Source organism: Ornithodoros turicata, chromosome 5, assembly GCF_037126465.1.
Source record: "Ornithodoros turicata isolate Travis chromosome 5, ASM3712646v1, whole genome shotgun sequence".
NCBI classification, from domain to species: domain Eukaryota; kingdom Metazoa; phylum Arthropoda; class Arachnida; order Ixodida; family Argasidae; genus Ornithodoros; species Ornithodoros turicata.
Window position 1 is genome coordinate 31,513,550 of NC_088205.1, and position 27,317 is coordinate 31,540,866.

General features: G+C 46.2%; 1 protein-coding gene across 4 annotated transcripts in view; it reads right to left on the minus strand.

The window, feature by feature from the left end:
- Nucleotides 1–1,035: 1,035 nt before the first annotated feature.
- The window catches only part of LOC135394291 (protein lin-9 homolog), a 47,042-nt gene continuing 20,760 nt past the window's right edge, over nucleotides 1,036–27,317 (minus strand). For 3 of the 4 annotated variants that reach the window (XM_064624977.1, XM_064624975.1, XM_064624978.1), the window contains 7 exons: nucleotides 26,508–26,627; nucleotides 26,338–26,445; nucleotides 25,759–25,839; nucleotides 25,567–25,692; nucleotides 23,961–24,137; nucleotides 20,202–20,296; nucleotides 1,036–1,503 (listed from right to left, as the gene is read on the minus strand). In XM_064624977.1, the coding sequence (XP_064481047.1) occupies nucleotides 1,401–1,503; nucleotides 20,202–20,296; nucleotides 23,961–24,137; nucleotides 25,567–25,692; nucleotides 25,759–25,839; nucleotides 26,338–26,445; nucleotides 26,508–26,627 (810 nt within the window). In that variant the 3' untranslated portion in view covers nucleotides 1,036–1,400. The remainder of the gene's footprint in view (nucleotides 1,504–20,201; nucleotides 20,297–23,960; nucleotides 24,138–25,566; nucleotides 25,693–25,758; nucleotides 25,840–26,337; nucleotides 26,446–26,507; nucleotides 26,628–27,317) is intronic. The other variant, XM_064624976.1, reaches the window with a different exon arrangement.

Genomic DNA, 27,317 nt, shown 5'->3' on the forward strand with positions numbered 1-27,317 from the left:
ACGAGCTGTACAATAGATGGTAGACCGGAAGTAGCGCAACCCACACAAATCTCAATACTTTCGTCCTCCCTGGAGTCTTACTTATATCTTGTAGCAATGGCATGCAATTACCTGCCGGATGAGTGCTCTATGCAGGGCCATCAGATGCGATGTCAATATTTCCCAATGAGAGCCACGGACACGATGTCGTATGTGCACTCTAAAATAAAAAACGTCGAGCTATCTTATGTGAATATCGATGTCCTCTCCCAATAACCGATGAGTTGACAGCGTTGGGCTGAATCGAATTCCAACAGTGAAAGGTTTGTTGTAACTATGTGAAACGAGTTTGTTCAGGGTGACTCCTATAAGAGACCCATGAGTAGAGCTTCTCTTTCTCGTCCCCAAAGTCTTGAACTCTGGTACAGTTTGTGGAACGTCTGGATTTATAACAGGCTATTTTTTTACGACGCTGCACGTGGGCTGTGTGCTCCACACGCATAATCTGGATGTGCAGCTGCTGCTTGAAATATGTCAGACAGAAAGACAGAAATGAGGGGTGCAACCTACGCCATAAACCAGCAGAACTGACCAGGGCTGCAGAAAGTGTCTTGCGCAGGTGACTTCAACAAGCCTCGAAGGTGGTGAGGAACTGTTCCTCTGACTTGGGATCACTCCAGCCTGAGAATGTAGCCACTAACAAGCTCAGGGGTAGTGTTCCACCCGAAGAAGGCAGGGCTGTGGGCACAACGTGCCACAGTTGTCGCGCCAGCAAGTTTGCGGCATGCAGAGTGACACGATGCGCCGAAGCAGGTTCTCTACTACTAGTGCGGAAGGTTCGTCCTTCTGCAAGACTTCGCAACTTGTATTACGGTACAGATGTCCAGGATAGGTAGGGCCAGACAAGGTTTGCTCCAAAAGAACTCGCAGTGGATGCCTGCTACAAGCACACTTGCTGGATCAGTCGGTTACCGCCAGAGCAGTGTATCCATGAAGCACCTCGTGGTTTGTGACAGCTGAGAACCAAGTATGTAGGGAGAACAGGCGGCCTCTAAATTTTAATTTCCATATAGACCCAGGTTTATTAATAAATATATCTTTACAAAAGTCTCCATCCAAAAAGGTTTGTTTCTAAAATCAATAGTTAACAGTCCTGCAACACAAGCACAATTAGCTACCCTATACAAAACAAAGGTACAGTAACAAAACTGCTCTTCATTAGGCTCTGCCTGCTTTTGTACAAAACGAAAATGTAACCACCTTGCATGAATTCCCACAGCAGAAAAGTACTGCATCAACCTCGTGATGGTAGTATTCCACAGGTCTACGCTGAGGCAGTCACTTGGTTCTGCGGCAGTGTGATGCTTTAGAAGCAAGAAACAGAAAGATGATGTGGACTGATGGTGCACCAATGCATAGAGTCAATCAAGGATGGCAGATGAGGTGAAGGCATGCAGGCTTCCCAGCTGGCTCAGCCCATTCTGAATGTGGTTGATGTGGATTTGTACTTTGTTTTGAAACACACTGCAAAAAGATATGAAGACAATTTGAGCCATAGCTACTTGTCACTGCACAGGGTTCCACATTTATAGATTTGTCCAAAACACATCAAGGTGAAACCCTCATCAGTTTGCGTACATAATAGATGCAGTAAAGCCTCCCACGAAAAATACACAAATACCACGTGGAATTATCATAGTGCTCCCTTACTATTATGAGTCTCTATTATGAGGTGTGGCTGAGAATGTATGATATTCCTGGCGCACAAACTGCCCCTTACATCAAGTCTTACGGTGAATCAATATGCAATGCAGTACTTATTTGAAACTACACTTATGACGTTGATCATTGGATTAGAATTTGCTGCAGAGAAAGACAGAGAACACAACTCAAGTTACACCTGGCTTACATAATACATGTGGCCAATCACAACACTATCGTGTCTTACCTTTAGAAAATCAAACAAGTTTTGGAAGTTCATACAGCAAAAGTGAGAGAACAAAGAGAACAAGAGCATGCTTGGTGATGATTGCAACAAAGGTCCATCATGACGCTACAGATTCACCAAACAGTACAGTGACTACATTGTACAAACGCTTCCTGGTGACTGGATGGACAAGGTGAGAATCTTCCTGATGTTTGCTTTATTTTGATTGCCCTGCTTTCAATATATTTTTACATGTCATTGTTGCAGATTGTTAAAGGAGCATTAAAGTGGTATCTAACATGGCCAAAAAATGCTGTCATCTTGTAAAGCAGTATGTGAAAAGCATTCCCACAAAATATTTGTGTCCAAAGTTGTTTCACCGCAGTGCAATTAATTTGCAAAATCGCTGCCGCGGTGACAGGTCAGAGCACTCCAACTGCAGACCACACCCATTCTACTGTGACGTTTGTGGTAGAGAGCCAGCCCCCTCATTCGTTGGTAGGAAAAACCGTCTGCTACAAACATTGCGAGCTGTTTCTTGTTGATTTCTATTCTTTATATGATTTATAGTATCACGTTTTCTAAAAAACAAAGCATATATGCAGCCTGACAAAATAAGATTGCGATCACAACAACAACAACTTTATTTTCGACCTTGGAGAGTGGGGAGTTTCATCGCCACTGCTGCTGGGGAGTTATATCACAAGAGTAATATATCCGGGACTTCTGTGTAGTCTCAAAACTCACAGTAGCAGAAAGCAAGCAATGACGGCGCTATTGTGGCGCCACCTGTTAGCCACTGAACCAACTGTGCAGTGAAAATGGTCAGACAGGTTGCACACTGTCGGGAAGCACTGGTGTATCGCTGTATAACACACAGTTAGATTCGGGCTGCACCACTCTTCCTTCCCGTGGTGCCAGCGGTCCCAAAAAATCGAGGTCGTGTCATTGACAGCGTTCAAATCGTCCATTTCGGACATCACGCAGCCGGAGAACGCTTGGCGTCTCCGAAGCGGTAGCAGACGCTCCAGCCTGCGTGGTAATGCTCACCCCGATCATGTGATCCCAGATCCAACGAAGGGCGTCCCTGCCACTCATGTCATATAGTGACGTGAGTGACGACGCTCATCACGTGTCTATAGCGAAGGCGAAGGAGGATGTTTCGCGCACAGGGGATTCTTGGGGCTATTGCGGGCATCCCAATTTCGCTACTGTTGCACTAATAGTGGGAAAACTGTTTTCAGCCGCCTAACATTCCATACCGTCCAAAAACAGAAACAAAGTTGTGTGCCTCTAGACTGCTCCTTTAAGGAAAGAAAACAGATGAAAGTTCACATTTCAACAAAAAATAAAGCCTTCCTTTACTGTAGTGCCCTGATGCAGCAGACAAGACCCTGCACTTCATTGCCCATGCAAACGAAAACGAATGGATGATTGAAGAAGTGACAAAGGTGTGGTGTCGAAGCTGCAAGCTAAGATTGCTTTCCAGCACTACATCATAGGACTCCGCTGTACTCATTCCCATTTGGTTCATCAGACTGGAAATGCTGATTAGATCCAGACCTTTCTTTTTTCTCTTTTTTTTTACTTTCAGTCGAATTACACACTAGAACAGAAAGGCACAAAGCAACTCGCTATTTATTAACAGGGCGTGAGACAAATCTTGTAATGGCAACGCTTTCCTGCACTGCAGACAGTTTGAAATTCCCACCGTACCTGATCTTTTTCCGGAAGATATTGCCAAAGAGTGATCTTTTCCGCCTGCTGTTCAAGTGAGAGCCAAAGGAATTGAGCCAAAGAGTGAAAAGGGATAGATGGAGTGTAGGCACGGCAAAGGAAGGCAGTCAGAATATGACAAACGACAACGTTCCCAAGGTTTTAATGGAAGAACAGTAGGTACCTTGAGCACAAGATACGTGATGTGCAGATCACTGTACAGAAGAAAAAGACCCCATGGACAAGCAGGGCAACAGCCTGCTGGTGGCGACACACTGCCAAAAACAAGTCTAACCCCCCCCCCCCCCCCCCCAACCTCAATGAGGCGTCCCGTCAGCAAACTTCATGGAGGCCCAAAGACTCGCAATGCTGACGAGTCTTCTTTCCATTCAGGACCTTTGTCATGAAGTCTGTGCAGTTTTCAGAAGCTCGAATGTATTGGAGATGAAACTTTCCCCTTCACAAAGGAAAAGAATGTCGCAGTCGATTGATGGCTTCTGTTCACTTATCCTCATCAGGCATGGCCAGTGCCCCTTCTACTGTGATTGCATCTGGCATGAAATCACTTTGCCTAACTGATCAACAAGTGTATCTGGCCTTAGTTTGGATGCTAGCCTCTTCGAACGCCTGTGTACCTGCGCTTCTTCGGTGGGTTGCTGGCTGGCAGTGTTCCTTCGCCACATGAGGCTCGTTAGGGATGACGTGATCAAACTGCCTCCGTTCCACTTGTTGCAGTGTTCCTTCAGGCATTGCGTCCAGGTCGTCATTGAGCAGATCAAGAAACACGTCACTGTCTTTAGTACAACTGCCACAGACGCTTCCATATGTAGCACTTCGGACTGCTTGAATACCGTTCTCGTCAAATGACATCACGACTCACGAGAAATCTGTCCACCTTCCTGTCCTATAGCTTGTACCCTTGACACCCTCCAGATAACCAACAAGAACTCATTCTAACACCTTTGGGTCTAGCTTCGTACTTATGCGCTGGTTACGTTCCACGGCCCAGGCTCTACATCCATATACCCGTTGCGCACTTCTCTTCCTATCCATAACGCGTCTGGTACCAGACCTCATATTGCCTTCGATGGGCATTTGTTTCGCAGATAGCACGCAGTCACAATGGCGTCTGCCCAAAGGGTTTTGGTAATCCCCAATTCAATTAGCAAACACCTTGTTGTGTCCAGGAGTGTGTAGAGGAGATATTGTCCCTCTACATGAGTCCTGACCGGCAGTGATGGAATGTCCCAGCGGGCAGATGTTCGTGGCCTCACACTAGGACGGTGCCGGTAGAACTGACTGGCAAGCGCAGTGGCACGCGGTAGCACAGGTAAGTCTTTGTCGTCATCGTCGTCTGTGGCAGGAGGAGATAGGCTGCCACAGGTACTCCCCTACCTGGGCAAAGAGGTATCTGTGCAACAGCGGAGGAAGGTTGGATGAATTCGCAGTGCACACGAAAGCTCACGACGTCTGTTGATGTTGCCACTGACGTTCTTCATGGGTTGAGGTTGGCAGGGTGCGCCAAGGTGTAGTGAGGAGAGTGGCGCTGTTTGCCGGCTTCAAGGAGGGAGTGGGGTGCCGTGAAGGTGACGATGTGCACCATGCGTGATGATAAGAGTGGCGGTGTTCGCCGGGCATGTGTGGTGGCGGAGTTCGCCAGGCTCAAATGCCAAGACGCCGGCTCATGATGCCGTGGCACCTGATAACGCGACTACCAAGACTGGTAGGAGAGCTCGAGGCTCTAATGTTGCGGCCGGCAGGGGATGAACGCCAGAGAACAGTACATGTTGCAGGGGTATGGCCACGGTGGAGAGAACTGGAGTGGTGGCTCACTTGCTTCAGCAGGTGGAGGGATGCGGGCTGTGTGCACCGATGGCGTTTCTCTTATTGCCAATGACCTTGGATGAAGAGGTGATTTACGCAGAGGATGGAGGATATTGCTGGAGCGGTGGAATGGTCTCAATGGCGTCAGATGGCGTGTTCTTGCTCGTTCGGGTCACCAAATGTAGAGGAGATAGTGTCCTTCTACACGAGTCCTGACCGGCGGTGATGGAATGGACCCAGCGGGCAGATGTTCGTGGCCTCACGCTAAGACAGTGCCAGTAGAGCTGGCTGGCAAGCGCAGTGGTGCGCAGCAGCAGAGGCACGTCTTCATCATCGGCGTCTGTGGCAGGAACAGATAGACTGCCACAAGTGTTTGATTCATCCTTTCTGCGACACTGTTTTGTTGCAGCCTTCCTGGTACAGTTAGCTGATGTTGTATGCCATGCTTTCGTAGATGCTGATGGAATTCCTTTCCAGTGCACACTCCACCACTGTCGCTCCTGAGAACCTTGATTGTTGTTCCATGGAAGTTCCCAGCCATCCGTCTATATTTGTCGGAACTTTTCGTGCTCCTGACTTTTTCTCTTAATTGGATAGACGACTGTTTACCTCTAGTGGTCATCGATAAAGGTTACAAAGTAGTTGGACCCTCCTTTCGAGGTCGGCTTGATGCTCCCAACTTCGGAATGCACAATCTCTAACGGTGTTTGAGCTTGCGATGAAGTATCAACAGTCAGGAAACTCCTTTTCAGTTTTCCTAGTGGACACACTGAATACTTCTCTTCTTTCTTGAACTTGCTTCCTTCACAAAGTCGAGGTACAGCGTCGAAGTGAAGATGTCCTAATCTTCGGTGTAACAGGGAAGCGTCAACTGCTTTCGACAGCTTCGATATGGGACGCAGTTCCTCCACTGCATACAGCCGTCCCTTTCGTGCAGTTGATACAATTATGTAGTTCGTCGTTCCTCTCCCTTACTTGAAAATTCTCATCGCTGAACACAACTTTGAATCCAAGTTCTTCAATTCTGCCAACAGAGAGTAGATTGCTGTCCAGGCCTGGCACGTAAAGGACGTCATTGAGAGTGAGTGACATTGCGCCGTTCTCCTCTGGAAGTGCAAATTCGACTTGCCCTTTTCAAAGTACAGGGTTCGCCAAGATAAACTTTGTAACGGAGACAAAACAAATAGAAACAGTGTCGGGAAGCTAAAGTAGATGTTAGAGGACGTATTATTATGTATTATAAAATTTTATGTCGATACTGCTACTTGGTCCGTTTCTCTGTGGATAAATCGTGAAAATAAAAAGAACGCTGCTGCCTAACACTTCCAAACGGCTATACCTGTGTTTTAGCTCCTTCCATCAGATGGCGACACGGTCGAACGCGACGTTGCAGGCGATTTAGCACAGTAGTCCTCTGCATTCAGTTCCACTTGTTCACTTGGTTTTGATATCGTCTGCAACGCCACGTTCGACCGTTTCGGACGAGAAACGGACTAAGTGGAAGTATCGAAATAAAATATTGGGCCATAATACGTCCTCTAACATCTACTTTAGCTTCCCGACACTGTTTCTATTTGGTTTATCTTCGTTACAAACCCGGAAGTTTATCGTGGCGAACCTTGTACTTGCAGGGTCTCCTTGTTGGATACTGCCACAGCCGATGAGCAGGGTTGGAAGTTCATCAACTTTGTTCTGTCTGACGTCATATGGTCCGCGGCTCTGCTGTCCAAGTACCATACACATCTTCCTGGTATACCTGCACTCTTTGCACGCAGTCCTTTATGGATCACTTTTCTGGCATGAGACGTCTTTTTATCATAAAATTCCAATCCATGCTCTCCAGAATGTCCGAATTTCCCACATGCCAAGCACCTGGCACGTCTCCTCATTGAAGTTCCTGCATTGGAGTACTCCTTTTCCGAAAATTGACTTCTGTGATCACTCTTCGCCTTGAACTTGCCCTTAGTCACCAGGGCCCTTGTGTCTTCGTTAGCTCCAGCCTCCTGTTCTTCAGCTCGTCTCAGTTTTCGCTTCTCTTCAACAAGGAGTCTCGTCTTGACATCTTTCATTGCAAGGGTGGCTTCGTCTTGCTCCAGTTTCAGGATGAGCAGTTCGTAAATTTCAGGCAAGCCCATGAGCATTACCAAGCCTACTTCCCTGTCAGTAAACCCATATCCTCCATAATTTCCTGCGCAGATCCATAAGTCTACTTAGATACTCCTTCATGAGTTCCTCTCATTTCTTCTTGACATTGACGAAGTCGTGCAACAACTGCAAGATGTGCAACAGTCCATACTTCATGTTGATCTGTTGCAGAATTTCCCATGCCTCTCGTACATTATTTACTGCAGGCTCCAATGTCGTCTAGATAGGTGTCTTCTACCACCAATAACAGAAATGTGAGTGCCTTGTTATTGACCTCCCTTTCATCGTTTCTCATCTCTCTTTGTGGATAACCTGGATCGAGAGTTTCCCGCAGACTTTCTGCACCAACGCTGCTTTGGTTCATATAGACCAAGCGTGGTAGTTCTCCGATGTGAGCCTAGGGAACTTGAACTCGTCCGACAATGCCATTCCACCTTGCTGCCAACTTCATACTTGTTTGGTTTGCCGAACCACACACCTGTCTAGTATTGGACGTCGTTGCACTGCCCTGCGACCATAACCTGTTAGAAAGTATGCATAGTCGCATGGCAAAGGAAGGCGGTCAGGACATGACGAAGGGCAACGTTCCCAAAGCTTTAAGGTACGGTCCCACTTTCCCTCTTCCTTATTGCGTCAAAAAAGGTGCCACCACCCCTTATCCAGTTGGTGTCCAGCAGCAACAGGCTCTCTCTCTAAACAGGTTCTCCACAAAATCCGTACTCCTAAAATAGCCCTTCGGACTTTCCGCAAGCCTATTATCCTTTCACAAAGGCGAAAGTCAAGGGTTGAGAAGTGGGAGGAACGTTTTCCGAAAGGTCGTATCTCCTATGAAGCAAGCAAGCAAGAAGGTTTAGGGATCGTGCAACGCGAAGGACCAGAGTACTTTACACTGATTCAGTATCACAGCACATGCCGCATGTAATTTGATCAAGTTCTAAAAAAAGTAAATTTGATCGCAATCTTCTATCTCTCTCTTTTCTTTCTTTCTTTTTCTTCTTGACATATAAAAGGACTTGTCCGACATACTCCATTTAATGAGAAAAGGCCACAGTAACTGTTACAGTTAAAATACAGTGAGCACGCTTCTTTCAGTGTCATTTTTTTAGCTATAACCTTCGAAGCAGGAAATGTACTTTATAATAGGGTGTGGTCAACCCTACATGCACTTTCTATTTGTGACAAAAAGAAGAGAACGACATGTTGACTTGGCAAGTTTAGAAGTTCAAATATTGAAATTAAATTTCCCAATGATATTCCCTACCGACAAATGTCGCTGATCACACATTTTTTGTGACGCGCTTTCTCTATGAACTTCTTTTATGTTTTTGCCACTGTTACTGAAACACTCTGTGAGTGGTGCACAATGCGTAAAACAACTGAATAGGCTGCATATTCATTATTTATGGCCTAGCGGAAAGAGAGGTTCTTTGTCCGTCTGATGTCGCCTATTTTTCACACTATCACCTAGACACGTAGAGCAGCAACGTAGTTGTTTTTGTCGAGAACGGAAAAAAGAAAAAAAAAAGAAACAGAGATGGAGGGACGAAGGGGCACTACCTACCGCGAAAATGTGTCGCAGTCTGTTTGTTCAACCCCATAGCACCAGTCTTTTCTTGGTGATACGATGCCATGTCAGTTGCTCTTTTGTCGGGGTTATGCAAAAAATGGTCCCAGGCAATTTGGTCCCAGAAAAAAATGGTCCCTGGTAGTGTGGGCGGAAATAACAGTCCTGTGGGATTCCGTGCACCCAGGAGCGTTTGTTGTGGACAGCTGATGAAACGGATCTTAGCCGATCAAGTGCTATCGTTCGCCCACCTGATTTGTTTAAAATTGTAAGATATTTTTTTAATGAACATTAATGTTAATGAACAATAAAAACTGCACGCTATGCAATGAGGAAACTAACAGCGGTTACGTTCGCTGCACCGCTTGTATTGTGCGCATTGCGCCTGTTCTTTCAGCTCCTCTTTCTCACTATTTTTTACTTCTTTATTTATTGTTTTGTGGAGTACAGACAACGCGACAAGATTAGGAAGCGATACTCCCAGGTCTTCCTACTTTCTGCATATTTCTTGCAGATAGGTTGGAAAAATGGTACCCTCATTCTTCTATAAAAGGAGGTAGTATTGCAATGTAGCGAGCACACTAGCATGTCACCTTCTGCATTCTTACCAATTAAATAAAGCTCACATAAACTCTTTAAACTGAGCTCACTATCTTGAGGGTCCGGCTTCATGCTCGCTGTATGAGGGTGTCGGCAGGTGTTTTTCCCAACTCAACCTGGATACTAGTATTTTCCTATTGTTGATCAGACAAAGATTTTGCAGCTGTTCTCTCATACTTTCTATGTCGATATGAACCATAACCTTTTGAGCCTCGGCCTTCTGATAGTTCGGCCTTATGCTTGCCACACCTGTGTACATTACTAGATTTGGCTGGTCACAGCAACATATATTTTTTTCTATTTCTCTTAGAAATTGAGTGACCCCTGAGTAGTTTCAGAAAATTGTAGTGTCGACATCCTTAAAATACAATGAAGGATAGTGCTAAGGTAACTTTATTTTGTATTTGTGTCTGTCTAACAAAACAAAAATACTAGCATCCATCGAACGATATCGCTAGCGAAATTGTGCAGCGAATGATATCGTTTTCATGTTACTGATCGAATAACGTGTATATTTCATTCTCCATTAACATATAAAAAACAATGCCTCTCTCAATTTCAACAAATCGGGAGAGCGAATGATAACACCAGTCAGTTGGTTGTGATGTGTTTCATGAGCCATGCACAACCATGCACTTGTATTTTTGGGCATGCAGGAGCCTGCCTGATCATTTTTTTTTTCACCTGCACAATCGGGGAACATTTTGTCCTACACCAGGTGTCAACACAAGCCCATATGCATAGAAAATATATATCAATACGCCAGCGCACCAAGAAGTTTGTGCACCGAAATGTCCGTGCACCTAATGTCCGTGCACCGAAATGTCCGCGCACCGAAATGTCCGTGCACTGAAATGTCTTACACCGAGGTGTACTGCACCGAAAAGTCGACCATGCACAAGAAGCATTGGTTTCCCTATATCAAAGGAAACAACTTCTGCAACGAATGCTACCTAATCTGAGCTGTTTTCTCTCTTTGTAGGGGTATGCACATTTTATTTTTAGGGTTACAGAACCCAAAGGTTTCTTAGACAATCCGCAGGACAATCACCCTGCAAACGACAGAGAGAGGAATTCCCCACGATCCCCAACTTGAGTATGAGTACTCTACGAGGTGTGTTAAAGTCAAACCGGGACTTTCTGTCTCCTGAATGACTCGCGCTACTTCTTTTTCACCATTTTCACACACGACAGGCTTCTGCGTTCACCACGTGGTGGTCCAAAGTTTGTGCAAAACAGAAGACACGTGCTGGACAAGATGGCCGACAATGAGGTGAGCGCGCACATCGAACAGCGAATTGTCATGAAGTTTCTCGTGAATGAAGGCGTAAAGTCATCTGAAATTCACAGAGGACTTCAGGCTCAGTATGGCCACGATACCCTTAGCCGCAGCAAAGTGTTTCAGTGGTGCAAACGGTTCAGACTGTTCAACTGGGTGGACATCATGTGGTGGAAGAGGCCCGGTGTCAACATGGGCCTGCATTTGTTAGTGGGATTGGACTCGTTCTGGTGCCACATCTCAGAGCACCTCAAAGATGCACAAGTGCAACACTGATCTTGTGATCATCTCTGGTGGTACGACATCACAACTGCAGTCACTGCATGTGTGCTTGATTAAGCCACTGAAAGACAGGGTCGGTGTGACATACAACTGGCTTCCAAGTGGCGATCAGACCATGACGACAGGTGGGATATTGTAGTGTGCCTCACTTGTGTAGATATTCAGGTGTGTAGCCTCTAGAAGCCTACCCCCGATAATGGTCGTCCACGCATTAAGAAAGTGCGGGATATTAAATGTGCTTGATGGGACTGACAACTGTTCTATTCTCGGCCAAGCAGACACGTCCATTCCCAACAAAGAAGAAGAAGATTTATTAACCACGCTCACGAGCACGGTGATGCTCATAGTCCTATGGCTAGCTATAACACTTTCTTCCCCCTTTCAAAGTTTTCCCACAGTCCTAGGGCGAGCCCGCCTGAAAACGATCCTTCGACGGCTGCCTCGGCGCAATGGTGCATCATCGGCTGGTATAGGTGTGGCTTCAACTTCTGTTGATGCAGCAGGAAGAGTGACTGCTTGTTCCGTCTGTCCCTGTGTTGGTTGTTCGTCATTTACAGGATCTTCAGGGAATGTACGCGGTCTAGCGTCAGTCTCCGTAAAAAGTCCCGCTTCAGTGGTGCGACACGCCAAGCGTCTTACTTGTGTGCTTTCCGTTGGTACTGTCTGTTTGGTAATAAAAGGATTCCCACTCCTCGATTCTAGTGCCCATCGTGGTCTCAGATGATCGATGTGGACGAAACGTAACTGATCGTTCACCTTGATCAAAAACGTGGATTCGCTAACTTCCTGAACCACAACCACTTTTTCCCATGGTACTGTTTCGCCTCTAGTGGTCTTCACATAAACGGAGTCGCCAACTGCGAAGTACATATTCTTTCCACGACTTTTGTTGCGCTTGGCAACGTCGTGCTCTTGACGGTTCTTCATGTCTTGCCGAAAGCTCGGTTTCAAAAGTGACAGCTTTACTCGGGGCTGCCTTTTCAGAAACAGCTCCGCCGGTGTTTTCCCTGTCACTGAATTCGGCGTGTTTCTGTCACGACCTACTAGATTATAACGACCATGTCACAATCAGCAGCCCCTATGAGGAGCCTGTCCGCACGATCCGCCAGGGGCGCTACTCATCGGCACGCCACGATTGGACGATGGAAATTTGAATTCTGAACGCGCAGAAGCGTATGTACGACTACCGTAGCAGACGACAGCGATAGCTCCTATGAAAACGCGTAGAATGATGATGATAATCAACCTCATAATGAAACATCTGTGGAACGTCCACCGCTTGTACAGAAATACTAAGGTAAGCTGAAGTATTAAGTATTGGTGAAGCTGACGAAGCAATAACTGGGACGATGGGAAGCGCCACCGCTAGCTTCCAAAAATGCGGCACTGGGAAGGGGTACGCACGACATGGTCGTTATAATCTAGTAGGTCATGGTTTCTGTACGCGAGCAGGAAGTCGGCGAGACGTCGATTTAGGGTTCTGCGCTGGTCTATTAATCTGTCATGCAGAGCTTGTTTCAGGAGTGCCTTCTTTGTCGTCTGTACTAGCCGTGTTGCAGCTCCTTTTGATGCGGCGTGGTACGGTGGTGTACGTGTGTGACGTATACCGTAGCAACCGATGAAGTCAGTGAATTCTTGTGCGATAAACTGGGGCCCATTATCACTGACGAGCTCCTCCAGAAATCCGTACACCGCAAAGATGTCTTTTAAAGTATCGATGGTCTTGACAGTTGTCGTCATGCTTAGAGCCCTCACTGCAATCCATTTCGAGAAAGAGTCAACCAGCATGAGGAGGTTAACCCCCTCCTTCATGGCAAAATCAATGTGGACCCTCTGCCACACGTGACTGGGGTACGTCCAAGGATGTAACGGTCCCGGCGTCTTCGCGGATGAAGTCGTTTGACAAACTTCACATCGACGAATGACCGCCTTGATATCTTTGTCGATTGACAGCCACCAGACGAAGGCCCTGGTTAGCATCTTCATCCTCTGCATGCCTGGATGCTCTTCATAAAGCAATGCCACGACTTGCCGTCGTAATGCCTCTGGAACAACAACTCACTGCCCCCACGTGAGGCAGCCTTGTTCCTGCGATAGTTCATGTCGGCGGACATGGAACGGCTGAAGCTCCTCGCTCCACTGCGCAGGCCAACCCGATAAGGTGAACTGTAACGCTGCTGCAATGACGGGGTCCCTTTTCGTCCACTTAGATATTTCATTCGCAGTTACTGGCGTTGATTAAAAAACCGCCAGACATTCCCTGTTGTCTTCATCGTGTTTCGCAGGTAGCGGCAGCCTGGATAGTGCGTCCGCCACTTCCACGTTGTTCCTGTTTCTGTATCGCAGAGTGTATTGGTACGATTTGCTGTGGTCCCGAGCTCACGCGTTGCAATCTGACCGCATAATCCGAAGATCCCACGTCCCGCATCCCGCTTAATTCGTACGTTTTCTATGGCGCTCCGCCACAAACTGCACACAAAAAGTGACCCGAACGCTCCCGAATGCTCTACGAGCGAGCGTAAGAACCACGTGACAACCGATCACGCGCCGCGCTGTGTCATGCTCCTACCCTCCCCACCCTCCATCTCCCCTGAGGTGTTCATTCCACCATAGTTCATTCATTTGCGCCATTGTCGCTCTGCCGCAAGCTGGTTTGTTGTGCTTTAATTTCGCTTCGTTTTGTGGATGGTAGTTTCAGTCGACGTGCACGGATTGCTTTATAGTTTGCTCCCTGGCAGCTCGTGTGAAGGACAACATGCCCAAGTACAGGACACTCACAATGAAAGAAAAGGTAGCAATCATCGAGGCTGCAAGATCAGCAACGTGCTCCAAAACACGTCTTGCCCAGCAATTCAGTGTTCCGCCCTCCACTCTATCGACTATTTTAAAGAATAGTGAGAAGATTGTGACTGAGTACGGAAAGACATATTTGTCAAAGCACTCACGTGTACGGACTTCAGCCTTTTCGGAACTGGAGACAGCCTTGATCACGTGACTCAACAAGATGACGGCAGCAAATCTTCCCGTGAACGGATCTATCTTGAGGGACAAGGCACGTGATCTTGCAGATCAAATGGGATGCGACAACTTCAGTTGCAGCAAAGGGCGGTTTTGTCGTTTTAAGACACGCCACAATCTGACGTACCTTAAAGTGTGCGGGGAAAGTGGTAGCGTGAATGAAGAAGTCGTAACCAACTGGAGGTCACATACTCTACAGCCCCTTTTGGAAGAATTCCGCCCCCATTACATTTTCAACTTGGGAGAAGCCGCACTCTTTTATAAAATGCTTCCAGATCGCACATTTACAGCCACGTCGAAAGTCACAGGGAAGAAGCAGAAGAAAGATCGTATATCCGTCTTGTTTGGTGCAAATGCGTCTGGTTCAGAGAAGCTACCTCTTCTATCGGCAAATACGCAAAACCCAGATGTTTCAAAAATACACGCCTGCCATCGACGAACAAGGTGATCTACCGCAGCAACACCAAAGCCTGGGTAACATTAGCGCTGTTTGAAGAGTACGTCAGAGTTATGGACCGAAAGTTCAGTGCAAAGGGTCGCCGCGTCGTCTTCGTTGTTGACAACTGTTCTGCGCATGGTGCCATTCAGAACCTCCAGGCGATACGAATCGTGTTTCTGCCACCGAACACGATGGCAATTTCCCAGCCAATGGACCAGGGCGTTATTCTACAGACACGAAAGATCTACAGGAGCCACCTTCTCAAAAGAATGCTCCTGTGTTATGAAAACGGCAAGGACTACGAGATCGACTTGCTGGGAGCCGTATCACTAATGGCGTATTCTTGGAAGCTGCTGAAGTCTTCCGTGAGCGAGCAGTGCTTCCGGCATGCTGGGTTCTTCTCACCAGACACAGCAATGGACTCTACGGAGGGAGTGACCTCGACAGACACCAGGGAAGATGACGACGTCTGAAGGAGCTGCGAGCTCCGAAGATTTTGAATCTTTCGACGATTACGTCAGGCTTGATGAGAAGGAACAGACTTGTGCCACTACTACGGCAGAGGACATCATCCTCTCCGCAACCGACGTGAACAGTGGGAATGACAATGGCGGTGACAAGCCTCCGCGCGTGCTGTCGTTCTCGGAAGTGCTCGGTGTCGTTAGCATCGTGCGCGGCTTCGTGAAAGCTAATGGTGCACACAGTGACATGATGGATTTAGTGGCCCGTCTTGAAAAAACAGTGACGAGTGAAGGCAGTTTTCGCACGTGACAGACGAAGATAAGTGACTTCTTTCTGTCTTAGCGCCCTTACACTTAGCAGTTCTGTCAATACAGTATGTTGGACTTATTTTGTGTCTGGGATCGCTTAATTCGAATGCCTGCTTAATTCGAAAATTTTCTGCCGCCCAGGCAACTTCAAATTAACGAGGTTCTACTGTACAATACAAAAGTATGCAACGGCAGCGGCGCAATCGCTATCGGGAGTTGGATTTGTTTCGCCGTTCTTGTGTGTGGGTTCGTGTTGTGCTCGCATAAGTCGCCTCCGCTCCTCTGATAGAGATATTTGAACGAATAAGGAATGAGGTCAGATTCCTTGATTCCTTGTCAGTGTCAAGGAATCAGAACCTGAACAAGGAATCAGTGTCAGGATAGTCCAGTGACATGCACGCTGAAGGCTACGTGTGAGTTACGCAGCGTGTAAACATCCAGACTGCCAGTTGGCGAAGGCGCCACATGGGAGGGATCACTTGATGTGCAAATCACCGGTGATGGCGACAATGCTTGCCATCAGATTCTCCGAATGCCATTTAAGTACCGCATCTGCCCTTCACGAACATACTGAGTTACACACAGTATCTCGAGAGAGTTTCTTGAAAGCGGTACGTATTTGTGAATACGACAGGTGGTGTCCCAGCCATCACATTTGTCATAAAGCGAAAACAACCACTGTCACGTGTGGGAGGAGCAGCTTTGACGCTAAAGATAGCTGGAATGATAGTAATCAGTGTGCATGGCCGACGGGACTAGAGCAAACCAAATCTTTTTGAGTGACCTGCTACTCTAACATCCACCATCGAGCTCAAGATGTTGCTGTCGAGCATGTGGCACGTGACAGAGTCAGTCCATAGTGTGAAAAGCCTGACTCTGGGACAGTCACACTGCATCATATACACTGTCTGCCCTTGAGGAACTTTACAATGAGCTCATTTCCACTGAAGTTTCAGGTGTACCCCACTAGTGGAGTACACCTGAATCTGTTGCAGTGTCAATTGTCTCGTGGGAGCGGCAACCTTTATTTCTCATCCTTTCATAGTTGATGCCTCCCTACATATTTCTTTGTATGTGCTGTATGCGCACGATGCAGTAAACAGGGCTACTTGAAGTCATTCTTCGATTCGATATTAGAAGTCAAATACAGTCAAACCTCGTTACAACGAAATGTGATATAACGACATTCCCGATAGAGCAACATAATTCGGATTCCCCGGCAGAGGGCCATAAAGATCAATGTATTTTAACTCCCGCTACAACAAAATACTTCTTAGCCGCTGCCTCGATGCAGCGAAAGAATGAGATAAGCTTTATGACTCGAAAGCAGACTTTAGGGTCACGAAAACAAAGGGCGCAAGCACCGCCCTGTTCTGGCAGCGAAGGATTAGGGTCTGGCAGCGCAATTAGGGTCGGGAGGAATCTAGTGCCTAGAAAAGGAAGGTCTGAGTCATTGGAAGGTCCGGGATTTTCCTTCTGGGGTGTTAAAATTGAAGGGAAAGGGCAAAGAAGTGAAGAAAGGGCACAGACTAATTCAGGTAGATTTCATGCGAGGCTCATGCGAGGCTCACGCGAGCCAAAAGAATTTGTGTAATAAGCAAGTTGATTCCATGGGGAACGGATGTCTCTTCGTTAGGCCTAAAATATCATCAGCATCGAATTTGGTGCCGAAACCCTGGGACTGCCGGAACGCCTTTGAAGATAATCGGGAAGCTGCGAACCCATACGCTGGTGTTTCGCTTCGGGAACAGCGGCCTACGCTATTGCCCCTCAGGAGACACTTCGTTCCCACCGTTTCGCTTTTTGCCGAGGACACTGTGCTGAAGACTTCGTGTATTCTGCGACAATGGAACATTTGGTAGCCACAAGAACCCACATATGGGGTACCATTACTCGGAATATCAACAGAGCACAGGAGTTGATTACAGGCGGCGACACATCCATTCAAGAACTTGAACGACTTCAATTTATCATCCAGAAAGAAGCAGCACTCTGCGATGTACAACAGAAGATTCTTGAGCAAGTCGATGTTGCACACTTGGAAGAGGATTTAAATGGACAACTCCCATATGAAGAGAAGATCTGCCAAGTCAAGACCCGTATCTGACGCAAGTGGCGATGCAATCCCATTCATGATGAAACACCAACTGTACCCGCGTAGCAAGCTGCCAACGGCCCACACTACCAATGCTTCGCATCGAAGGGTTACACTACCAAAGTTGCAGATTCTAACCTTCTCAGGAGATTTAAGTGAGTGGAAGCCATTTTGGGACCACTTCTCGGCGATGATCCATAGCAACGAAGAGCTTCCAAAAATAGAGAAATTCAAGTACCTCCTAGCATACCGAACAGGAGCAGCAAAAGAGGCAGTTGGGTACATTACCTTGGCAGAGGCAAATTACGAACGAGCTATCCCAGCGCCAGGGATGGGCATAAATACACTTTTCGGGTATTTAAATATAAATACAAAATACTACATGTTTTCATGTATTTAAATACTGCCTATAAATACTTTATGATGAAAGTAATTAAATACAAAATATAAATACATTAAGACAGTATTTAAATACTGTAACTACTTCCGTAAATACTTTGAGTCGTCTAGGCACATTATTCTTTTAAATTAGTGTATAAATGGAGCCACCTGTGGAAGCATATCTGCTGCACACAATGCCCACATATTTCTTTATTTTTCCGTGATGCAGTGTGATGATTTCAGCATCTTGCGTGGACTGACTTTCCATTGAATGAAAACGTCTCCTTGAGCCTCAGGAGCAGCGAGAGGGGTACTAGACAGGACGGACACGGGACAAGAACCAATGACGACTCAAAACCAGCTAATGGACTCGTTATCGCTTCTTCTTCCACATTCTCTATGTTGAATAAAGTGCTCATTTGTTCATTTGCTGGTTTTGAGTCGTCGTTGTCGGTTCTTGTCCTCTGTCTGTTCAGTCGCCCTCCCTCCCCCCGCTGCTCCTCGCACTCAAGGAGATGTTTCCGTTCAATCGAATACACCAGCTTGCTTGCTTCCTCTACTTATGTTCATCGACTTTCCATGTTCAGCGACGACAGTGAAAAACTCCCTGTCAAAAACTGTCTGCTGCGCTGCAGCCATTGTCCTGAGTTCCCAGTGAATGACTGAGTAGTATTGCCACTAAAGGTGCATTTTAAGGGTTCCCTTTAGACACCAGGCTTTGTCCAGTGACGCAAGAGGGCCACGAATCATGTTTTTCCCAAATTGGTGTTCTCATTCTCTCCCCGCTCCCAATACTGAAGCAACGGGGGTGGTGATGCCCTCATTCGCACACTGTGCTGTTTTCTAGAAGGACGGAAATCCCCGAACATACGGGATGAATGACCTGTAGCATCTAACCAAGATACCCTTCATTGCTGGAGGCTAACAATGTGGAACTCGAGAGAAGCACACAAATACAGGAGGATGAGATATGTGTATTTAAGTGTATTTTAAATATAATTATGCCTAAAGCGGTATTTAAATATAAATAAATTTTTCTTACCTGTATTTAAATACATATTTTAAATACATGTATTTATATTTTAAATACAATGTACGTGTATTTAAATACTGCCCATCCACGCCCAGCGCTCACGGATCGGTTCCTGTTGTGTCCGCTCAGCCAGACATCCCATTCCAGAATCCTTTATTGATAGCGATCATCATGGTGCTTCTTACACTCCCGCGCTATCGGCTCTGCGCGACACCACAGTTCCGCAGGCCCGACATCATTACGCATCACCACATCGAAGCTCTGCTGTCCACATCAACTGTCAACGTCATCAGACTGCCACTGAGAGGTCTATACGATCGGGTAGTTTCCCGGGTTAGCTGCTTGGAAAACATGGGAGTGCACCCTGAGGAATATGCTGTTGTTGTTCATCATATCTTACTCAGAGCCCTGCCAAACCAACGCCACCTAGATACAGAAGGCTTGCTTATTGCCTCCTCTCCCTCCTTCACTACGTTGACATATATAGTCAGAATTCGTCTGCTACAAATGATTGCAGCTTACTTGCAACCTGCAGACCTGAATATTTAGACATGCAACGTGCAAGTGCAACATGCTTTCCAGAAAATCAGTTTTGAAAGAGATTGGGTCCATTTTGTGCTTTATTTCCAAGTTTTCCCCTTTAGTATTTTTTAGTAGTAGTCCCATTTAGTTTAGAGTTATCGATGCTAATGTATAGCTCGCGTCCTCACGAAGGTCGCACTTCGTGACCTTCAATTCAATACAACTAAATGTTTGATACAACGAAAGAAATTGCGGTCCCTGTGAGTTTCGCTATATCAAGGTTCAACTGCATTTCCAATATTTGTATTCAACATTTTTACTATTCGCACAGCCCTAGTTTTACCCAAAGTGAGGATGATGCAAATGGGGAGAAAAAATAGGATTTACCCTAAAACATGAGGCACTAAGTAATATCTATCAGCTTGCTTCAGCATTTTAGTTTCAACCTAAGAGCATATCAGGACGGTGCACAGAGGAAGAACAGTCTCTGCTCAAAATATTGGCGGCTCTCGTCCTGAGGCTGTTCTGTTTTATTACCGGTTCGCTGGATCTGACCTTTCTAAGAACATCTCTGTTAGGCACGCAAATATGGTTTATTATGCTCCTTACCCTCGGAGATGTACTCACCCAATGTTTCGTGTGTCTAGACTTCCCTGAATGTCAAGTAGAGCTTCATTCAAAGATTTGAACTCAAACGAGTTGAGGTCTCCCTGGGCCAAATTCTGAAAAGTATTAGGAGCGATGAGGTGACATTTGACACGGCTCGAAGCCCCGTTTCATTCGTCAAGCCATACATCAGGAGCCACAGTGTAAAATATTTTCGCTCTGCAGTGTATTATAACTGCGCAATCAAATTTATGAAAAGAGTTGGAGAAAGCAGCCCCGGACAGTCCACACAATCCTCGCGTGACGTAGGAAGTCCTCGTGGCCCTTCTCTTTATTTCCTTCTTCCCAGCTCATATGCCGCTTATACCTGTTTGAACTGTGCCACTGTACGTCGCGACGTTCCCTCATTCTCCGGCACGCTCTTTTCACTAATGGAGGATTTTCTAAACGTATGCGGAACAGAGGCCTTGCGCGCGCGTTCCGTAGGTCACCTGCACTCGTCATTCTTTCACAGGAGCTCATTTTGTTTGTTGCAGAACACGCCGGAGAAAAAAAAAAGGGGGGGGGGCGTTACCTCAGTGCTCCTTTAATGTCAAGTAAGCTAAGTGGTATGTATTAATGCTGAGGCATATTTCATGCGTGTAGGGAAAGCATCATTAGCCTACACTACATAGGTGTTCAAGTAAAGCTTCCAAAGGTTTCACATGAGGGCTTTTATGAAATGCGGGGTCCTACTGACACACTTTCAAGGCTGTGGTCAGCACAAGGATAACAACAAAGGCATACCATTACATGTGCCACACGCACCTAGTACAACACACGCGCATGTTCAACGGCGTCCTACTTGTGGCGATCTAGGTACTTCGTTTACACGAACCAACAATTTCTCGAAAACTCGTTTTTAACGATACTCTCTACAACTATCGGATTTCGCGTTCCCATCAATATCGTTATAAACGGGCTCGACTGTACCCAGTTCCATTGGCAGTGCCCTCAAACTGAGGCCACAGATTGAGGAGCTCCCCTAAACATCTATCCCTCTGAAGCATCGCCCATCATCGCCAAGCAGGATTCACGTAGAGGTGCACAGCTTCCTCTAAGAACTAAGCACCTGCTGTGTGCAGCATGAGACAACAGTGGCAGCATCGTTGGCATTAAGTGGTCCCCATCATTGTCCACAGACCACCACAATGTCATACTGTACCAGTGAACTTCTCAGAATGTAATATTCACTCCAGGAACTCTCCATATTCAAGCTCATTCACCGAAGCACAGCTTTGAGCAAGGCTAACATAAATGGTCACAAGACAAGGGCGGTGCGCATAACGTACCCTCAGAGCAACAATGCTTGCATGAATTTTTAGCCTCATATTAGAGGTGGTGTTGTATGAATTACTTTTATAATACATGCCCAATAAGGCCGAAACAGATGTCCAGTGCTGGTGTGGTGACATTTGGGACTCAAACACATGTTCTACGTGCAGCCAAAGGGCTTCGGCTACTTTTTTTCCCTTAATGTCGTTCCGTAAGTACAGTGGAACCTCGTTAGCGCGTACCTGGCGGGGACGCGGGAAAAGTACATGCAAAGCGGTACTACGTCATAACTGAAAATTACTATTTATGTCACTTATCGTCACGAGAAACCCAAAAAACGCATGCCGTTATAGAAGACACCAATTCACGATCTTTACTTCACGCTCAAACGCAGAAATCCGTTATTTTTGTTGAGCGATGCGCTGGCCTCACCACGCCACGTCATCCTCGTCACCTCGTCACAGAGTTGGACGCCGTTTCGGGAGCAACAGCAGCGATAATGTTGTCGTCCGTCAATTCGGCTGATATCGCGACATTCTCCTTTACGTGCCTTTACGCTCAAAATGCGAGGCTTGGCCATTGTACGATATTGCAGCGGGAACGAACAAGCGACGCACAACCATAGCTCGCCGTTTCGGGCCTTCGAAGCTCACGATCACAATCATCTGATAAGGCGTGAGATCGGGCCCTGCTACGAACTCACGTGAAGGTTGACATGGCGTATCGGTGAGCTCGATCATGCCGCATATTAGTGCGCTCACCGGATAACATCACACCTGTAAACAGAGTAGGTGTGATGTTTTCGTGAGCTTCGAAGGCCCGAAACGCCGAGCTATGCGCAGAACACGCTTACTGGCAGCGTCCCAAGAAAGAAAGATCCCAAGCTGACATGTGGTCCTCATGTCAGGTCATGACCCCCATTCATTCTCCCAGAAAGAAGGAGATTACAGATAAGAAAGGGGAGATATGGGGAAGATTACGGAAACAATCGCCGCGTGTTCTAGAGGACCGTTCGCAAGGATTGGTTTCGTAAGAACAGACTAACGAAAATGGTACGCGATAAGCGACACAGGCGTCAAGAAATGCTACGTGTAAAGCGGTCATGAAATGCATTGACTTCAATGGGTGTTCGGTCGGGGAACCCGAATGACTACTTCTAAACCGGAACTACGGCTTATGCGGGTACGCGCTAACGAGGTTCCACTGTATTAAATGAGTATTGAAATTTACAAAAAAGCGTGAATATTCAAAACCTTAGTGTGCAAGTAATGAAAAAAGCTGTAGTAAAGTAGAAAAAAAAAGGAAAGGAAAGTATAAAAGGGCAAGTGTTGCTTTATCAAATACAGTTAAACCACAATGGAACAGAGCTGCAATATCGCAAAATACTCATGAGATCTTGTTATCTCGGGAAGTTCGTTAAATCGAATATATACCCCATTCCACCTGGTAAAACGTTAGTCAGCGTCTAGCATTACTTAGAAGCGCTAAGCGATGGAATCAAAACAATGTTACATGTGACATCTAACACGTTGTTCTTAGGAATTGCCAGGAAAATTATCTGGCACGACGGACAGTGACAGCTTCAGCATTGTTGGCTGCTCATCAGTGCAAACTACAGCTTCTCCATGGTTTTCTGCACAACTGGTAACATTATATGGTGAAGGTGCCCATAGCATCAGCTGCCTTTAGTATGTAATTCATGTGTGATTCCCTCCAGTGTCCCTGCACTGACTTGAAAGACTGAAATATTGTGTTTGTCATAGCTGTTTGCTCATCCTCTGAAATTTACATGACTATCAAAAATGCTGCCAGCCTCGGTTTGCTCATCTGTGTGTGAATGTGAGATTGCAGGAAAAAACATGTTAGAGAGAACAGGCCAGAGTGAATGTGTGCTCGTGTCTTCATAAATGACGTCTTGGTAGATTGACGGGAACGCGACGCCAGCGCAGTGTAACTGGTAGCACACCTGACCGTCAATCATAGAGGTGTGGGTTCAAGTCCTACCACTGGCATTCACCGACTATTCGTCAACTGCCATCTGTCAGATCATTGCTTGGGCACTAGTGAGACGTAAAAGTTGGGTTTGTCTTAATTGTTTGCTCAGCCTCTGCAATTTACGTCCATACAACAGTGGGCACAGTTCATTTCTCGCACTGGTTTCCGCTACTCATTGCTATTGCAATGAGTGTAACTCCTGTGGTTTCAAAACTATACCCCCCCCCCCCCCCCCCCACCTCCCCCCGACTGATAAGCAGAATTTGTACTACAGATCCGCAGGAATAAGAAAGACACAAAATCAAGGGTTTTCAGGGACTTAGGAAAATTTCAGTATTTTCAATTCCAGGGATTTCAAGGGTTTCAAGGACCAGTGTAAACCATGAATTTAGTTAGCCATACACACAACACAGAGAGACACGTAATTATGTGGGTTATCTGACACAAAAAAAATAAAGGAATTATCCTTACCTTAATTTGGAGCATAAGAGAAGTTAACTTTGCCACAAGATCAACCGCAGGCACCTCTGGCAACTCCAAGTGCTCGGTAGTAGCACACTGCTGCATCATTTCCCTGGCCTCTTCTAGGCACTTGCTGCGTATTGCTTGAGGCTGTAGCATACACTGGAGGCCTTGTTCTGGAGCCAACTGCCAAGACCATTGTTTCTATTACTCTACTTGCACTGGCTTTGTCACTTGTAATGTTCACTCAATCAGTAAGGAGCCTCGGAACATTGTTGATTTATACACCTCTAGTCTTACTCAGTCCTAGCAGCCTATAGCGGCCTTAGTAGCAGTCCAAGTAGTCTTGCACTAAACATTGTTAGGATACAGCATTGGCACAATTGCATTCTTATCCACGTTTAGCATCTCAACCACACGGAGGAGCCCATGTTCGCCAAGCACAGAGCTGTATATTAAAAGGGAGTCTGGCCATTGATGGGTCATGCCTATACCTGAAGCTCCACCCACTTTTTCAGCTTTCTGACCAATGACGTACTGAAATATGGGACACTATCCATCAACCTATCCTCACTATTTGTGGGTGGCAAGTGGATTGGATGGGATTGAATACTTCTCGCGATCTGCAAAACTAGAGGATTTTTGCTGTAAATTTGATGAATGCCTGTGCAAGGCCGCGCAAGGCACTTTTTCTTGCTGCTTCTACTCTGCTCTCCGACAGACTAGAGCAGACGACGTTATGTGTACCTCCGCGTTGGCATCTGATTGAATGCTACAATTCTTCAAATGACGTAACAATGGTAGAGGTATCTGGATAGGCGGTACGTCTAGTCTCCCATGTCGGGAAAAAAAGTGCGTTTTGTATTAACGCTGCATCCGTTATGAAGGAGAAGTATTGAACAAGAAATTGTAAATAGAATTACGAAGCGTAGAACAACAATACATATTATACACCGACTACACCCGTAACTAAATAGCTGCAGAAGGAGTAGAAAATATAATGTGCACATTGTAAATGTGACAGACATCAAAGACTACCGAAACTAGTGAGCAAAGAGAACTCACACTTGACAAGGCACCGTAAACCCAGTGGACGCCGAAACAAGTGCCACACACAACAGTTATCAAATAGGCTCGCATGTGAACTGAACATATGCAGAAAAATACGTATTTGGTAATAGGCTACGAGCTATTGTTTCCCTGAGTCACTTTTGAGTACTACTGCTTGCAGTTCACCATCATATGATGCAATTCTTGTGGCATTCTTTCCGAAAATCATACATATTATCAGAGTTGCAACATATCTGAGCAACTAGCTGTGTTCCCTTCTTGGAATCAATGGCACATAGATACATGTATTGTCATGAGTTGAGTGCCAAGAGACAGGCCGGGTCACGTGCAACCTTGCTACGGGATGCACACAGCAGTACGCAAGGATTAAGGAGGTGGACTCGACATGCTATCACAGCGGCATGAAGGAAATGCATGAAAGATCCCCTGAAGAGCTATTGTGCTGTGGCCATCTGTGAATCTCATTTTGCATCAGACACCGAACAAAAGTTTCATGAAACAAAAATGTACAAAGCATACAAAAATTATCAGCCTGCACACCCACCTTTTCACAGTACTTGAGAATGCCTTCGAGTGACTCCTGTAGGTCTTTATTGAGAACTTCAAACTCCATGATGAGCGCAGCATAGCGTTTCTTGAACTCTGGTGTTATGAGCTTCCCATACGAAGTCTGGTGGTCAGAAAAGCGCACAAAATTAGGATACCACGAGTCTCAATAAGGACTAAGTAGTCTCACCACCATTTCAGCTTGACTGTTCATGTCCTTCAACTTGGCAATCTTCTCCTTCTTGTGTGATAGGATTTTAGAAAGCTGTACCTGCATTTAAAGAATGTGGGTTTAACATAAGAGAGCTTCTGAAGTACCTTTACTGTTTACAGCAAAGTTACTGACACACAGCATTTTTGTGTGCATAACAATGTTAATGGCATTTATTGTTACTTTGATACCAGCTCTGTGTAGCTGAGGAAGCAAAATAAATGCGCAGGAACCATCCACGAACTTCTGCTTGGTGTTCTCACTGACTCTGTCCTTGGCAGATGTCAGGTTTGCAGAGAGGTTCAGTTCTCATAGTAGAGCAGAGAAAGATATGCTGTACTATAATTCCATCTTACATGATTGTATAACAGTCAACGTTACATTGTGCAGAGTGCTGATTGCAGTCATTGTGCCTGTTCTCTGGACCACTCATTACAGTGGAAGTTATTGTGTAAGACTGTGAATGATATTGTCAGCTAAGCAAAACATGGTCAGAAAATACAGTTACGTGCATGTCTCCTACCAAACGTCGTATTAAGTGAGAAAAATAGGAAGTACCATGAGTGTGAGAAAATCTACAGGAAAGCCGCCCACGGTGGAAGTTGTCTCCCCTGTGGCAGAGAGGCCGGGCCGCAATGGAGATCCACCTAGCAGGGGATCATTGTCCTGCAGGAAGAGAATACAAGCTCAAAATCCATCGCACGCGATATCTGAGTCAGGGTACCAACCAGGTGGGTTCCATGAGGAAAGGATACCATCGGCCTAGGCGGTGTGGAGTAGTAGATGGTGCGGGGACGTTGTCTCTGAATAAACGACGACTTTGGCATTGTCTCTGGTGGGTCTGCACTCTGAAAAGACTCTCACTGAGAAAGGCTGTGGGGGCCACTACTACGTTTCAGAGGACACCAATGAATAGTTAATTAATAGTGAATTCAGTTAATAGTTTGCAGGTTTGACACACATATTTCTGGTGCAGCTGGCCTTTACTTTCGTGAGCGTAAGACGCGGAGGACCTCGCGAATAACATGGGGATGGACTGTGGATTCTTTGATGCCATAATATACTATGCAGGTAGGTCAGCTGTCTGTGCAGCTCCACAGTTTCCCTCTCCCTCCTATTGCCTGTGAAGCGACCTTACTGGCCTCTCTCCCAATTAAAGAGATAGCATTTCAAGGTCGAGGTGCACGTGGTTTCTTCTGTGGTCCCATTCCGCAGAGACACATTGAGCCTCTGTATGCAATAAGGGGACAAGTCGAAAAATCCCAAACTGAGAAAACTGCAAGTGAATATTTGGTAAAGTAATCGCAGATCAGTTTCCACGAATAACGCAAATGCAAAATGTGTAACATGTATGCATATGGCTACTCTACATCCATGTCCCGTTAGCATCGTTTCTGGGTGCGTGACGTAGCAGAAATTGAACAAAACACAGCAGCATGACATATCCCCTTCTTCTATATAACACCGCATGCACAGGGTTTTCGTGCAGGAAAAAACTGTTTTCACAAGTCGAACTTTCATGGTGACGACAGGACGGG